The sequence below is a fragment of the Chionomys nivalis genome, chromosome 23 (assembly GCF_950005125.1).
Source record: "Chionomys nivalis chromosome 23, mChiNiv1.1, whole genome shotgun sequence".
Taxonomy (NCBI): Eukaryota; Metazoa; Chordata; class Mammalia; order Rodentia; family Cricetidae; genus Chionomys; species Chionomys nivalis.
The window spans coordinates 30,441,755-30,456,483 of NC_080108.1; the positions used below are offsets into that span (position 1 = coordinate 30,441,755).

At 45.1% G+C, this 14,729-nt stretch overlaps 1 protein-coding gene across 1 annotated transcript in view; it reads left to right on the forward strand.

Annotated features, from left to right (window-relative positions):
* Nucleotides 1–1,295: 1,295 nt before the first annotated feature.
* Gabrb3 (gamma-aminobutyric acid type A receptor subunit beta3) overlaps nucleotides 1,296–14,729 on the forward strand; it is a 234,693-nt gene continuing 221,259 nt past the window's right edge. The window contains exons 1-3 of the mRNA XM_057756286.1: nucleotides 1,296–1,473; nucleotides 1,599–1,690; nucleotides 1,890–1,957. Coding sequence (XP_057612269.1) covers nucleotides 1,394–1,473; nucleotides 1,599–1,690; nucleotides 1,890–1,957 — 240 coding nt within the window. The 5' untranslated portion in view covers nucleotides 1,296–1,393. The remainder of the gene's footprint in view (nucleotides 1,474–1,598; nucleotides 1,691–1,889; nucleotides 1,958–14,729) is intronic.

The window sequence follows — 14,729 nt, forward strand, 5'->3', positions numbered from 1 at the left end:
CGGTTATCTAATGACCACCAAAGGATGGTAGCCAGGCACAAGGAAAACAAAGACCTTTACCTTAAAATACGTGTGGATGTTTCTGGTGTGCACCAGAAAAGGCTCGTTACTTCCCACCATTACAGCGAGAGGCCAGGGTCTCTTTTTTAAAAAAATTTTATTTATTTATTTATTTATTTATTTATTTATTTATTTAAGATTTCTGCCTCCTCCCCGCCAATCAAGTCCCCCTCCCTCATCAGCCCTAAGAGCAATCAGGGTTCCCTGCCCTGTGGGAAGTCCAAGGACCACCCACCTCAATCCAGGTCTAGTAAGGTGAGCATCCAAACTGCCTAGGCTCCCACAAAGAGGCCAGGGTCTCTTAAGTCTTGTTTGGACTGCAGTTTATCGACGAGATTTCACTTAACAGTTAATTATGCATGCTTTTATGTGAGCAGGAAAGATTCAGTACTCACACGGTTAGGCAGGATACACGGGGAGAGGCGCAGCTTAAGGAGCCTGTTTTACATAGTCATATTTGATAAATAGATAATCGGGCCCATGCAAGGGGTTGGAGGATGGGTCAGGCGGGAAAGCCCAGGGGTGGGAGAAGGGGCGGAGGGAGGCGGGGATCCCCACGTCGCAGTTGGTTCCTAGCTCAGTGACGGTGGAGTGGAGCAGATTCCACTCAGGTTAGGCTAGAGGAGCAACGCCATGTGCTCCGGGCTCCAGGCCCTGCTGCTGTCAATCTGGCTTTCCTGGACACTGGGGATCCGTGAATCTGAGCCCAGCAGGTGAGAATGGGGCTTCCTCACAGCTCTGCCGCAAGGCTCCTGACCAGGTAGCTCGCCGAGCCTCTGTGCAGCGCCCAGTGGGTCTCCGGCAGAGCAGGGCGAGGTTGGAGGTGGAGGGTGGGATAGGGCTGGGGGAATGCGGAGCATTTCCACGCCTCTGCTGTCCTCCCGTTGCATCTCAGGGTACCATCCCTCCCTCGTCCGGCTGTAGGGAGCTCAGAGGAGCTGGCTTGGTGGCCCATCCCCCGCCTTGTCAGGCGCCACGCAGTCGTGGCCCTAGCCCGCAGTGGCCAGAGCAGATCTGCGGCCGCACGCCGGCTCCTCCCCGCACCTCCCGAGCTGGAGAGGGTGCCCGGAGCCCCGCGGTGACCGCGGACCCGTAGGGGGCGGGTGCTGCTCTTGGCCGGCTCCGCCCCCGCCTCCGCCCGCCCAGCGCTCCCGCGCCGGGGCTCCTCCCTCCTGGCCTGCTCCTCCCCCTGCTCTCCTCCTCCCCCTCCCCCTCCGCCTCCTCCGCTCCGGGCCAGCGCGGCGGCGGTGGTGGCAGCAGCAGCAGCAGCCCCGGCTGCGGGTCGCGACGGCGGCGGGGCGCCCCCTCCCCCGTGCCGGGGCGCGGCGAAGGGATGTGGGGCTTTGCGGGAGGAAGGCTTTTTGGCATCTTCTCGGCCCCGGTGCTGGTGGCGGTGGTTTGCTGCGCCCAGAGGTAGGGTCGCTGATGGGTTGACGGGAAGCGGGCCGGGCGCGGGCTGGCGCGCTGTGTGCGCGCCGGGCGCTGGCGGGCGAGCAGCTGCCTGACCCTGTTCTCTGTGCCCCGTGCCCCTCTTTCAGCGTCAACGACCCCGGGAACATGTCCTTTGTGAAGGAGACCGTCGACAAGCTGTTGAAAGGCTACGACATTCGTCTGAGACCCGACTTCGGGGGTAAGTGGGATGCGCGCGGCCGCTGCGGGAAGCGCGATCCTCCGTGTTGGCGTCCTGGGTGGAGAGGGAGGCGGGGGCGGCCTCCGCGGAGCTGCAGCGGGGTGGGGTGGGTGGTCCTTTGCGAGCCCCCCTATCCCCAGAGCCACCCGTACCCCCCTGCAGTAGCCTGGCTGATCACAGTGTGCTGCGCTTCCCGCAGGTCCCCCAGTCTGCGTGGGGATGAACATCGACATCGCCAGCATCGACATGGTTTCTGAAGTCAACATGGTGAGTGCCTGCGCTTCCCCAAGCTGTCCCGGCCCTACCCGGCCGCTTGGGCCCTTCTATGTCTCCCGTGCTGGGCTGGAGGCCTCAGCCGGCCTGGGCTTCCTGGTCCGCAGGGGAAGCCGCGCGCTCTGGCGCCGGGCTCTTGCCCGCCCCGCTCCCTGCACGCTCGTGGGCGCCAGGCCTGTCGCGGGGTCCTAGGATGGCCCAGAGTTCCGGTCCTCAGCGCCGCCCGAGGCAGACAGCATCTCAGAAGGGCTGTCACCTGGTCGCGAGGCTTTCCGAGCGCCGTCTCCCCTCCCTTAGCAACAGGCGCTGAAGACTGGGTGTGGGGGCGGCTTGCATCCCTAGGTGAAAGGTACTTCGGATTTCCTTTGTTGTCATTTGGAAAGAGCTGCTGACTGCGGGAGAGAAGAGCAAGTGTCTGTAGTCTGTGTCTAGCGGCTTTTCGGGTGGGTGTCCCAGGTCTCTGCTGCTTGAGGCCCGATTTCCTCCGCCGGGCGCTGTCCTAGGTGCTGACGGAGCCCTGCCCTGCGCTCTTGGGGAGGCCTCCTTGCCAGGACTCTGGAAGGTTTGGCATTCCAGGGTCAGGCTTAAAGCCTATGCTGACAAGATCCAATATTCTGAAGTGTGGGAAGAGGAGGTTAGTATCCGCAGGTGCGGAGACGGTGCCCCCCCTCCTACATTAATGCACCAAGAAATAAGAAGCTAAGTGATATCGTGAACTGAGGAAACATGTTTGTTGATTTGTCTGTCTAGTGGCCCTGTAGAAATCCTAAGAACGGGTGTTTGAACACAATATTTTTTGGAAGCTATCAGTTGGCAACTTTTCTTCTGAACATACCATGTTGAGACTATGAGTGGGTATGTTTTCCTTATTAACGTGTTGTACATTGGAATCACATGGGCAAACTTGCTTTTAATTCATACACGCTAGTGCCTCGCTCCAAGGAGTTCTTGCAGGGCTGGAGTCGAATGGAGTCTCGGGGTATTCACTCGTAAGAACCGTGCTTCAAATTATTTTGAAACAGGTGTTTTGTGGCTAGTCTTTGAAGAAACGTTGTAACAAACTATAGGAGCAATTTCCTGCAATCTTGCATAAAATATATGTTTAAATATATGTTAATTGGGGGAGTAGAGGAAAAATATCTTAATAAATTTATTTTTATAATTAAAAAATTTAAATAATGGCATGAGGTACTTGTAATTCAGGAGCATAGTGCACATCTGCCTAACTAACATTCACAAGTCCATACTCTGATCAACAGCACTGGTCATAAAAAAGAAAGAGAAGTAACAGTGTTTCTGTTTGGTTTTTCCCTTCATTTCCTCCAAAGTATAGCACTCAGGACATCTTTGTACTCAGGTAGCGCAACATAAAATACAGGGACGTGACTTTAGTGCACACTGGAAAATAAACATTATGCACTTATTCCTATCTTTACAATAGTCCTTGTCCAGAAGCAATGTTTTTATGACCTTATGGTATCAAGTTTCTATATTCAAAATCTGCTGTCTGAAAAATTTCAGTTGGTAATGTCAAGATCTTGAGAAAGCTAGCATGAATGTTTAGTGTGTCACTATGTCAAACATCATTGTATTGGAAGTCAGATAGGAGCAGACTGTGTTGAATGGTGCTTTCAGAAGTCTACACAGCAAAACATGGTCAGAAGAATGAGGGACAGTGGTAGTGCAGACCCTGCACAGTTTATGACTTTGTTACCCAGCTCTTGTGATGTTATGCGCACAGTTGGTATGCCTCATAATGTCACTTACTTGTCTTGGTTCATGGTCTTTGAGTGGAGGTGTCCTTGATTTCCCTAGACTTATTGACAGATATGTCAAAAGTACAGACCACAGAATATCACTGTTTTAAACTGTGCACAGGATAGCCACGGTATATTCTTTTATGCCTCCTCAATTTGCTTTCTCACGGACGTACTTTTTCTGACTTCAGCGACCTAACTTTATTTTGAACATAAGTTAGGGCTTTTGGACAGATATGATTGACAGCAGTGTGAAGTGTCTTCTTCTTCAAAGAAGCAGATTAGCCAACATTGTACTGCAGAACACACATGTAAATAGGAATTATGAGATATGCCTATTATTAAAACAACCTCATATGTGGCAATGGTTATTATTTTAGGAGTCACGCTTGGCAGGGGACAACAGAGAATATGTGGATTTAAGGCTTGAGACACACCTCAGTCATTTTTTTAAAATAATTCACTCAATTAAGAGCTTGCTTGGTCACTGCACAAAACCAAGTACTGTAAATTACAAATGAAGAAATAATTGCCAAACAATAAGTAGTCTAGCTTTAAGAGGGTTGTAACTATTGGAAGTAGCAATGGTTCTCACAAAATCTGTGACATGGTAAGTCCCACTAGAGTAGATGACCGGCATGCAGAGTAAGGAAAAGAAGCAGAGACAGGAGGGAGAAGTAGCTGGAGAGGGATATTTTTGAGGTGGAAAGCTTCATGAAAGAATGTAGAATAATACTGGATGTGGGCATGGATTCTGGCTGCTATCAGCAGTAGAAGACCAGGTTGGCAAAGGTAGAAAAGTCCGCGCGAGCAGGATCAGAGTTTAGTGTCTCACCAGAGACATGAAACTCAACACAGAATACACACAAGTCGCCCAGGCCCTCCCCCATGATACCAGAGATTCCACAAGGTAATCTGTGGAAGTTTGGCAAGATTTGAGATGTGCTGTAAAGAGGATATTTTGATAATAGTTTAAATTCAGACAGCAAAAATGGTAAGGAGTAAGGATGGCAGAATTAAAAATATTAGTGATAACGGTTATAAACGGTCATGTGTTTGTTGTAAATTTTCCTGAAGTTCTTACCCATATACATACATGCATACACACATATATTACAGACACACATACATATAAACACACACAAACATATATACCTACAAATACACATAGACACATGTGCACACCGTCACATGTACACACACATAGACACACACACAAACATTTGTTTACAGTGCTCAGAAGCAGGCTTAGGACCGTGTGCCTGACTGGCGTGCACTATAGCAGCAAGCTGCGTGGCTGGCACCTCCATAGATGTAGTTCTAAGAACATACATCTAGTGAATTAGAAACCTTCACACATACTTTGAGTGAGATTGTTTAGAAACACATATGTAGCTAGGTGGGAGAGATGAAAATGTGCTTGCTTATGGGTTTAGGAGTGTTGGAGGCCATCGCTGCGCAGCGGCAATGCTGTGCCTGTCTCCTTAAGCATCTGTAATGCGCTGTCTGTACCTGCTGGAAGATGTGAAGATGATGCTCCCAAGGAGCATCTGGTTTCGGATAAACAAATATGCAAATAAATTATGTGCATAGGTGTGCTAGCTGGCCACTCCTTTTTGGAGTTTTGTGCAAGTAGTTAGGAATAGATTTGGGTACTTTCATACACAGCATTGGTTTCTGTCATAGCCTGATATATGGATACTGGAGAAATTCTACTTTTTTTTTTTTTTGTCTTCCAGTTTTTCTTTCCCTCATCTTTTTATTTGGCTTCCCCGACAGTGATCAGTCAACACCATTTTCTTTGATATAACTTGTCTTCTTTCTCTTATTGCCTACTTTAAAATTTCAAATATCCTGGAAATTGTGTGTGTGGGTGTAATTACTGAGATTTAGTGTATGGATTTCTGAGAGATTTCTATGTGTGAGGATATTATCTACCTAAAATTACTATGTTTATGTTGCGTTTTTGGTGCTTAGCGGTTGTTTTTGTGTATGAATCATATTGACTAGATAGAAGGACAGATGAACGAAGATAGGAAATGCTGAAAAATAAAAAAACACTGGAAGATATTTAAATGAGGCTTTGATTTATTAAAACAGGTATTGATTTGTTAGCGTAAACTGCACATCTTCCTTTTTCAGTGGAAAGTATTGGGGGCATAAGGTAAGACCTGAAGTCTAGCACTTCTAGGGCTATGTCTACAATTTAATTATTCTATCAACATTAATTCAATCCTAAGGAAATATAGCTGCAAGATCATTTTTTTTCTGGTTTCATGCACATATGAAACCTCACCCCTGTGTCTTGTCCTCATTGCCATTAGGAAGCATCCACAGGTACAGTCTTAGTTGAGACTCCATTGCTATGATAAACACAGTCACCCACCAAAATTAACTTAAGGAGGAAAGGGTTTATTCCATCTTACATGTCCTAGGTCACATGCTAGTCCTGCAGGAAGTGAGCTCAGAAACTCAAGGCAGGAACCTGGAGGCAGGAGTCGATGCAGAAGCCATCGAGGGCTGCTGCTTACTGGTGTGTTCTCTACGGCTTACTCAGCTTTCTTTCCCATTGAACTGAACCCAACAACCCAAGGGTGCCCACACCCCAACCCCACAGTGAATTGGATCCTCCCTTATCAGCCATTAATCAAAGAAATGCGCCACAGGCTTGCATGCAGGCCAATACCACGGGGACATTTTCTCGATTAAGATTCGTTCTTCCCAGTTGACCCTAGCTTTTGTCAAGTTGACAAAAAGAACTGGTACACAAAGTGCTTATTGTCACAGTTCTAGCCCTCCAGTGTTAATATGCCATGGGCTACATTTTTTCCTGATAAATCCACTTGTATACATCTAGGTGTAAACACAGCATAGTGCAGAAGAACACAGTCTGAGTACATTTAAAGAAGCCTTTTGGAGCCTTTTAACAGACGCATTCTTATTTATGTACGAAGTGGGTGCAAAGCATTAGCTGAAGGTATTTATGCAAAACAACACGGGCACAAACTAACATTCACATGTGGTGTTCACACACTCACACATGTTCACATACAAATGTTCACATATTCACCCATGCTAATAAGCACATACACACATAATCTATACTTAGTTCATTTTTCTTGTCTTTTTTTCCCCCAGATGAGAGAAGAAAGGCAGAGAGATTCTGTCTAGAGTAAGCTAGGATCAAGCATTTGGGGAATTGTCTGACACCCGCTCTCTGACTTCAGAGTTGCTCTGTTGTTGATTGTTGATTGGGCGCTTACTCCAGATCTGCACTCTGCTGGTTTGCAAGCAGGAGGCTAAAGCCCAGAACCCTTTAGGGTACTTAGAAAGAATCTAGGCCTGGCGGCTATGGTTCCACTTCCAAACCTGTGAACTCTGGTCTTAGGTGACTCGCTGAACCCAAGTGCACAGATGGATACCAACACTCTATTTCGGGGGTGGGGGTCTGCAAAGAAAACTTCAGTCAAGACTGTGGCGTCCATATCAGAAAGGCGTCTGTTGCCTGTTTCTCCACTACAGGGATGAGCCACATTCAAGACTGTGTGAGAATTGCTTCTAGCAGTTCAAAGGTAGGGAATGGACCAGGGCATTCAGTGCAGAGGAGAGCTGGGGGATGACTCAGCCAGGAAAAGTGTGTTTTGCTGACCCAGTTGGGGTTTGGAAAACTGCTTACTAGGAAAGGCCTCTCAGGAAGGTCCACAGAGTGTGTCAGTGTTTGAGTCCAGGCTGCCATGCAGAGAACTATGGATGTTCATTGAGGACATTGCCTTTCACTGTCAGTCCGCTTCATGCCTAAGTCATGAGCAGACATCAATGCCAGGCACTTATAAGAAAGCACAAATGAACTTAGGAAATAGATTACAGCAGTCCCTTACATAACACACTTGATGTAGAGAGGCTTGTGTTTAATATTAGAATGGATGATGGAGGGAGCCCTAGGCAAATGCTTTTTGTCTTTCTCCCTAGGGAGATTGTAAAGCTTGTATTGTTCGATCCTTTTTTTAAAAAAATGGATCTTACCCTCATTTTCCTGATGTGAGTGGCTTCCTTCGTGAGCCTGCTCAGGGAGCTTATAGTACCTTGCGTGTAAATATGTAAATATTTAGCCTTAATCAATGCCTGCTTAAAGAACAATTCCACGTGAAATTCCCTGAAATTCAGTTTATCGACACTTATGGTTAGCTTCTGCCTCCAGCCTCCAAGAGCAAACCCTCCACTCATGTTTCCGTGGATGACCGGAAGTGAATACAGTTGGAAAAGTGGCTGCTGCTGTTTGCTCTTCTTGTCAAATCTTGTGACTGTTTCAGTGAAGAATGTCTGTCTCTAAGACGTTAAGAGAGAGGGCACTTCCTTCCGTTAAATGCACACAGAGTTCAGGGGGCGAGCACACAGAACTCTGAGGAAGAAAGGTTTCTGTCAGGTTGTCGACTTTGTGATTTCACGTGTCAAGCAGTGTAGATTCAGTACTGGCCTTACCACAGTCTGGTGTCTGCGGTAGCAGAGGTAGCAGCGCCTCTCTTGTTTGTCACGTGGGTCTGGGTTTTATAGTGTGCACTGATCACTGTAGTTTGAGGAGTAAGCGAGGCACATGGGACAGCTGAAATCTCTTGAAGTGTAAAAGGCTTACATCGCTGTGTATGTTTATTATTTTTTATCTTTTTAACTTACCTTCTTCAATATCACATCGCATTGGCCTTCAAGCGTGGCGATCAGCTTGTCAAAGTTTTAAAGGTGCAGATGAGGAAATGTGCTTAAGACAAACAAACACTACTGTGCTGTCCAGCAACGCTGGGGCCAGGTCCTGCTTTAAAGGCTTTCCCAGGTCACCTTCTAGAGAGGGACACCCATGCTCTATGCAGGGATTCAGAGAAGTGTCACCCCAAGCTGGGTTTTTCCCTTCTGCCTTTTAAAGAAACTCTTTCTTTTGACGTCACAGTTTTGAGCTTCGGTGGTCTGTTTCACGTGGTCAGTCTTCTTCACGGATTCTCTATTAGACCACACTCTGTGAGGCAGTGCTGTGTCTATAAGGAGTGCTTGCCTGGTGCCTGACACCTGAGAGGTGCTTCTTACATATTTGCCGGGGAAAAAAATGATATGAAAGAAAGCAAAGAATGTTTATACAAGTGCATGAATAGGTATGAGCATTTCCAAGAAGATATTTTTATAGCTGGAGACTTGGGGTCATGTGAAGACTCTTCCAGACAGATATGCATGCAGTTTCTTACTTCAGGAGACATAATTCCGAAATGCATGTAATTGTACTCAGGATAAGACCATAAGCTGTGAAAAAAACCTTCGGTGGCTGTTGCCTCTGTCACTGGGGAGCTTTTATGTTGATTTCAAAGCAGAAGAAGAGTGAGAACTCGCACTGGCCCCACAGAATTGAGCCTGCGTAAGGATTGGTGTGGGTAATTCTAAAGCACTCACTGTGTTGTGACACAGAATTTTCGTCTCTACTTGGAAAGCACATGAGCCTTTCCATACAGCTGAGGAGTTGAGGTTGCTTGTGCTTTTTATAGAGACTCCGCAGGCCATGCTCCCCCCCCCCCCGCCCAACAGTGTTATCCAGAGATGTGGTAGCTTTCAATTGCTTGCAGATTTTTTTTAGGGCGATGTACTTTAGGATCATCTGTCTGCAGAATTTGGAAGAAAGGATAAAGTCAGGTCATTTTCCTTAGACTTGCTGTGCCACGGATTCAAACCAGAGTCCAGCTTTGCCTTCTGGGGCTGGGGTATAGATTGGCCTTCTGTGTGGCTTTAAAGAGGACAGTAGTGCCAGGCAGAATCCATCGCTAAGTGCTGGCTGTTGTATCTCCGCATTTCCCCGTGAAGCTCAAACATCATACAGCAACGTTTAAAACAATCAAAACATCAGCATGAGTGATTCTCACATTCAGATGAGCAAGAATGAAATTCAGATGAGAGTCAAACTATACCCATTGAAGAGCTCTGATTTATGCTTCTTTATTTATTTGAAAGAGGATATAGATTCTATCATCATATATTTTAGCCCTCGTCTACCATCTACTCAAAAATTAAATTTTAAAAGAAAATGTGATGTTGAAAGGATTAATGAACAGTGAAATTAGCACTTTCTACATAGTTGTCAAATATAAATTTTATATATTTAAAATTATATATACATATATATGTATGTATGTGTATATATATATATATATATATATTGCCCACTGTCATTCTTGCTGTAAATACAAAATAAAGTAAATCTTTTTTCATTGTGAATCAGGGGCTATACATTTCGCAAAGATGTTAAAGAAAAGGAATTCATTTGTGGTTCATTGATGGTTATGGGTGACATTTTCTGTACACAAAAACTAAGTATTTGTCTTCATGGGCCAACCTAAAAAGCAAACAGAACAGGATTTTGCTCCACAGACACAGGCTTTCATGTTGAGGGGACAGTTGTTACTTTTAAACCTCTGTATTTTCTCGAGAGAGCCAGGGGATCAGTTTACACGTTAGTAAACATGTGTGTTTTGAAAAATAAAAGATTCAGAAGACTCCGATCTCACCACACATAATCATTGTTGTAGCAGTGGAGCTGGGGATAAAACACAGGCAGCATTATCAGGGAGGCAAACACTCAATGCTGAACTTCAACCTTAGCCCAACAGACTAGTTTTGAGAGCAAAGCGTGGCTTACCGTGACTGCTGGCTTGGCCCGTTTTCCCAAGAGTATAGAGAGAATACTGGGGCTGAACATGGGGACAGGTAGATCCTAATATTGAATCCCATAGAAAAGTCCCCCTCTATCTTTAAACATGTTACATTTCATACCCAGCCATCTGACATTTATATGTTTTCAATGAGATCTTGTAGTGCACACTTTGGTTTGCCTGCATCCCCCAAATGTAGGTATTTGGGAGCTTTGTATCTGATGCAACAGCTGAAATGTGATCACGTTTAAGATGGAATCAATATTAATGCCATTGTACTGGTATGAGTTCCTGAAGGGCGAACTTGACCCTTTCTGCTCTTTTTGCCATGACACAGCAAGAAGGCTCTGCAGGTGACTGACTTCACCTTACACTTCCGAGCCTTCTTTACTGGAGGAGACAGCTTCATTTTCTTTATAACTTACCTAGATGCAGGCATTCTGTCATGGACTTAGACTCCATAAAAACATTATAACTCATGTTATCTTTGCAGAAAATAAGATTCCTTCTGAATAAAGCATTCTAGAAATATTAAAGAACTCTGGGAGAGAGTAATTTAAAAAAGAAAAAAAAAACCTGCCTCCACGAGGTGACCAATTTTGTGGAGTTTTTTTAAGTTGGGTATACACATTCATGAATAGTTAGTGGAAATAGCTCAGAGTACAGATATATTTCCACACTGTCCCACAGACTGTTGTACTGCCATAGAGGGGAAGTATCACTTGTTTTAGCTAGAAAGTCCCTTGGGAAACCTGTGTATGACTTAGGAGTTAAGAAATTCTGGTGTGAGTAGGTGAGCAAACCAAAGTAGATCTAGAAATGCAGTGAGTCAAACGTTTAACTTTCATTGGTTTTTTTTTTTTGGGCCACTTTGAAGCACAAAAAGCTGGCTTAAACCAGACTGAGGAGCCCATGGAGTGGGTTCACTGGGTAGGGGCACTTACCCAGTAAACCTGAGGACCTCCCTGAGTTCTCAACACAGTTGGGCTTGGCTGCACTTGCCCTTAACCTTGTACTGAGAAGTGGAAAAAGATGACTCCTGAGAGCTCACTGGCAGCCACCCTAGCTGAAACAGCAAGCTTTCAGGAGAGTGGAAGGCCCTGTCTTAGGACAACCAGACCAGTAACAGAAGATACCCACCTAATGACATCTGTCTGGCATCTGCTTGTGCACACAAATGCTCTTGTGGTCACACTCACATGCAAGCACCATGTGGTAACATATTTCCATCCCTCCTCCCTCCATCCATCCCTCCCTCCTATCCTCCACCCCCGACTCTGTCTCTGTCTCTCTTTCTCTCTCATAAGAAATACAGATTTGTGGCTGGGGGAATGCTCCATCAATAAGGCATTGGCCATGCAAGCACAAGGCTGAGTTCATACCCGTGGCTCTCCTGTAAAAGCCAGTCATGACTGTGTACATCTGTAACTGGAGAGCTGGTGAGGGCAGTAGGGATGGGGAGGGGGATTGGAGATATCAGGATCCTTGTCCAATGTTCCCTGGAGCAGTGGGCAGTGAGCCTAGCTAATTGATGAGCTCTGAGTTTAACAAGAGGCTCTGTCTCAGAAGCTAAAGTTGAGAGAAATGAAGAAATTCACTTTGTGTCAACACACATGTGTGTATATGCATACACATAACACACACTCTCTCTCACACACAGGCACACACTCACTCTGTCAGGATTCTCACTTTGCAAAGACAGTGCTCATGTGCCTATCTATCTATCTATCTATCTATCTATCTATCTATCTATCTATCTATCTATCTATCTATCTTCTATCTATCTTCTATCTGTCTTTCTGTTAACCTGTCTATCCATTTATCTGTCTATCTGTTATCCGTTATTGGTTCAGTACCTATCAATCTGTGCAACTATCTTCCTCCTATGACTTGCCCTAGTACTATCTTCTATCTGTCTTTCTGTTAACCTGTCTATCCACTTATCTGTCTATCTGTTATCCGTTATTGGTTCAGTACCTATCAATCTGTGCAACTATCTTCCTCCTATGACTTGCCCTAGTACTATATTATACTACATAAAAGATTATTTTATGATTCAAAACTGATTGTCCATGCTTGGGTATTAGCTTATAAACTGAGAGTTTAATGGCAAAGATAATTTTCTCAACACCCCAAGGAAGTTAACCCATAGAAGCCATTGGAGGTTTAACTTGTAAGAGTCTCTGTGCTGTAGAAAAAGTTAACTGTCAGAATATTTAGACCACAGAGAGTGGTTTGAGAGAACTCGCACTGACAAATCCTTTATGTCTCTTTATTATCTTGCTTGTTGCTTGAGCAAATACCTGAGACAGAGTTTAGAGAGAGAAGGGTTTAGTTTGCCTTAGTTCGGGTCTAGCCATTCCTGGTGCAGAAGGCTTGAAGGCAGGGCTGTGAGCTGCGTTGCCTTGGCAACCAGAAAGCAGGGCTCTGGCTTTGCTGTAAATCTTCAAGTGGGCTGTGCATGTATCTCCTGTAGCCAAAACATCTTTCTGTTTATCTAAGATAGCTAAATTTTGAGAGCAGCAAAATGTCCACATTCAGGTTTAAGAATTGACATATGTTTAACTAATGTTTCCTTTGGAATGTTTTGTGGCATTTTAGCAGTTTCATAAATTTTTGCATGGATTTCACAAAAATAAACAAAAAGAGAAGAGGGCACAGGCTTGGCCACTGTCAAATGGGCTATTGTATTTAACCAAATGTTAGCTGATGAGACTGCACTTAAGGAAGGCAGTTGAGAGGCAGGGTTCAGAGCTAGGGCAGAGGAGGTTCTGGGTCCACAGCTGGAGGCTTAGACTTCAAAGATGAAATTTCTATATTTAGTTATCTGTAAAGATACAATTAAGTTTTACCCTGTTCTAGTTTTGCCTGATTCCCGGTCTCAACGCATAAGAATTTCACATACATAAAACTCACTTTGTAAGTTGTAGTAAAGATGAATATGTTCACTTCTCTGCACGGTAAGCAAAGCATTAAGCAAAACTGTTGGCTTTTGTAAGTCGTTTAATTCTGAAAAAGGAGACATTCGGATGAGCAGATTCTTATGTAACTCAGAGTCTACCTATTTAAGATTATGTAAATCAATGCATGGTGTGGCTCACATTTGGAAGTTGTTATTGATTCCACAGAAATCATAACAAATTAAATATTTCATATTGTTAAGCCTTCCCCTCCATCATATGTGAAGTCCTTCTAACACTGGACTGTGGTGTCAGCTGAGAAGCTTTGCGGTTTTCCCATGTGCCACTACGACATTGTTCTGCACAGGTAGCCCATGTGCTTGCTCCTAAAGCTGTCCCTTGGTTGACCCATCTCTCCTGTTCTCTGGCTGTCTTGCAAAGTTCAGACATCCAAAAAGGTGAACACCTTTTTCTAAGTTAGATAGAGAACTCGCAGCGCTCTGAAAGCCTGGGTAGGTGCAGATCACAAACACTGCCTGGTTTATGGGAATACATGGGAAGGGGCCAGTTAAAGTGGCCTAGGTCCTGCACGGCTGCTCCAATGTTAACCTGGATGACAGTTATCTCTTTTTAAGAGATCAGCAATGATTAACGTTACCTGTCATCTTTTTTTGTTTTTTTCAAGTTGAATATCACTACCTTGGGAAGATTTTTCCTTCAGCATCTTTTTTCTTTCGCCCTTCTTGGGGTCCGAACATCTGACAAAAGTTATCTTCTCTTTTCCCATATCCCCAGAAGAGAACACAGGAAATTCTCCAAGCAAAGGCTCACAGCACAACAAGCATTTATTAACCAATCTCTTATTTCCTGATGGATACTTACGTTCATCGCAGTTCAAAATCGGTTATGAAATAATGGGCACATAGAAGCCTGGGGGTGTGTCACCCTATAGTGCTAGTGACGCGGGTCACTTGACCAGTGGAGGGCCTTGCGGGCATTCTCACGTGTGTGAGCTGTTTCTTGTGTGAATTATTACACTAGTGGGAGTGTTTCTAGGCCACGACACATTTAAGGAGATTTTCTTGAGTTGTTATTTTCATTATAGCCAAAATCCAAAACCAATAATGAACATAATGATAGCCTGAAATAGTAAACATAGCAATAGAATTCCATCATCCTTCAAGAGCCTTCTGGGAAGGTAGAAAAGTGGAGTGGACGGGACTGGTTGTGCTCAGTGATGTTTCAGACTTAGACACTGTCAGGATAATCCAAACTGGGCTTTCTGCACAGATTTCAAGTGTTCAGGCTTATCAAAGTCTTGTAGGTCACACCAGAGCAAGCTGGGAAGAGGCAAAGTGTGAACTACTTCTGTTTTAACTTTCAAAGTAGATAACATCCCTTAGTGATGGTGTCTTGTGTGACTGGGTTT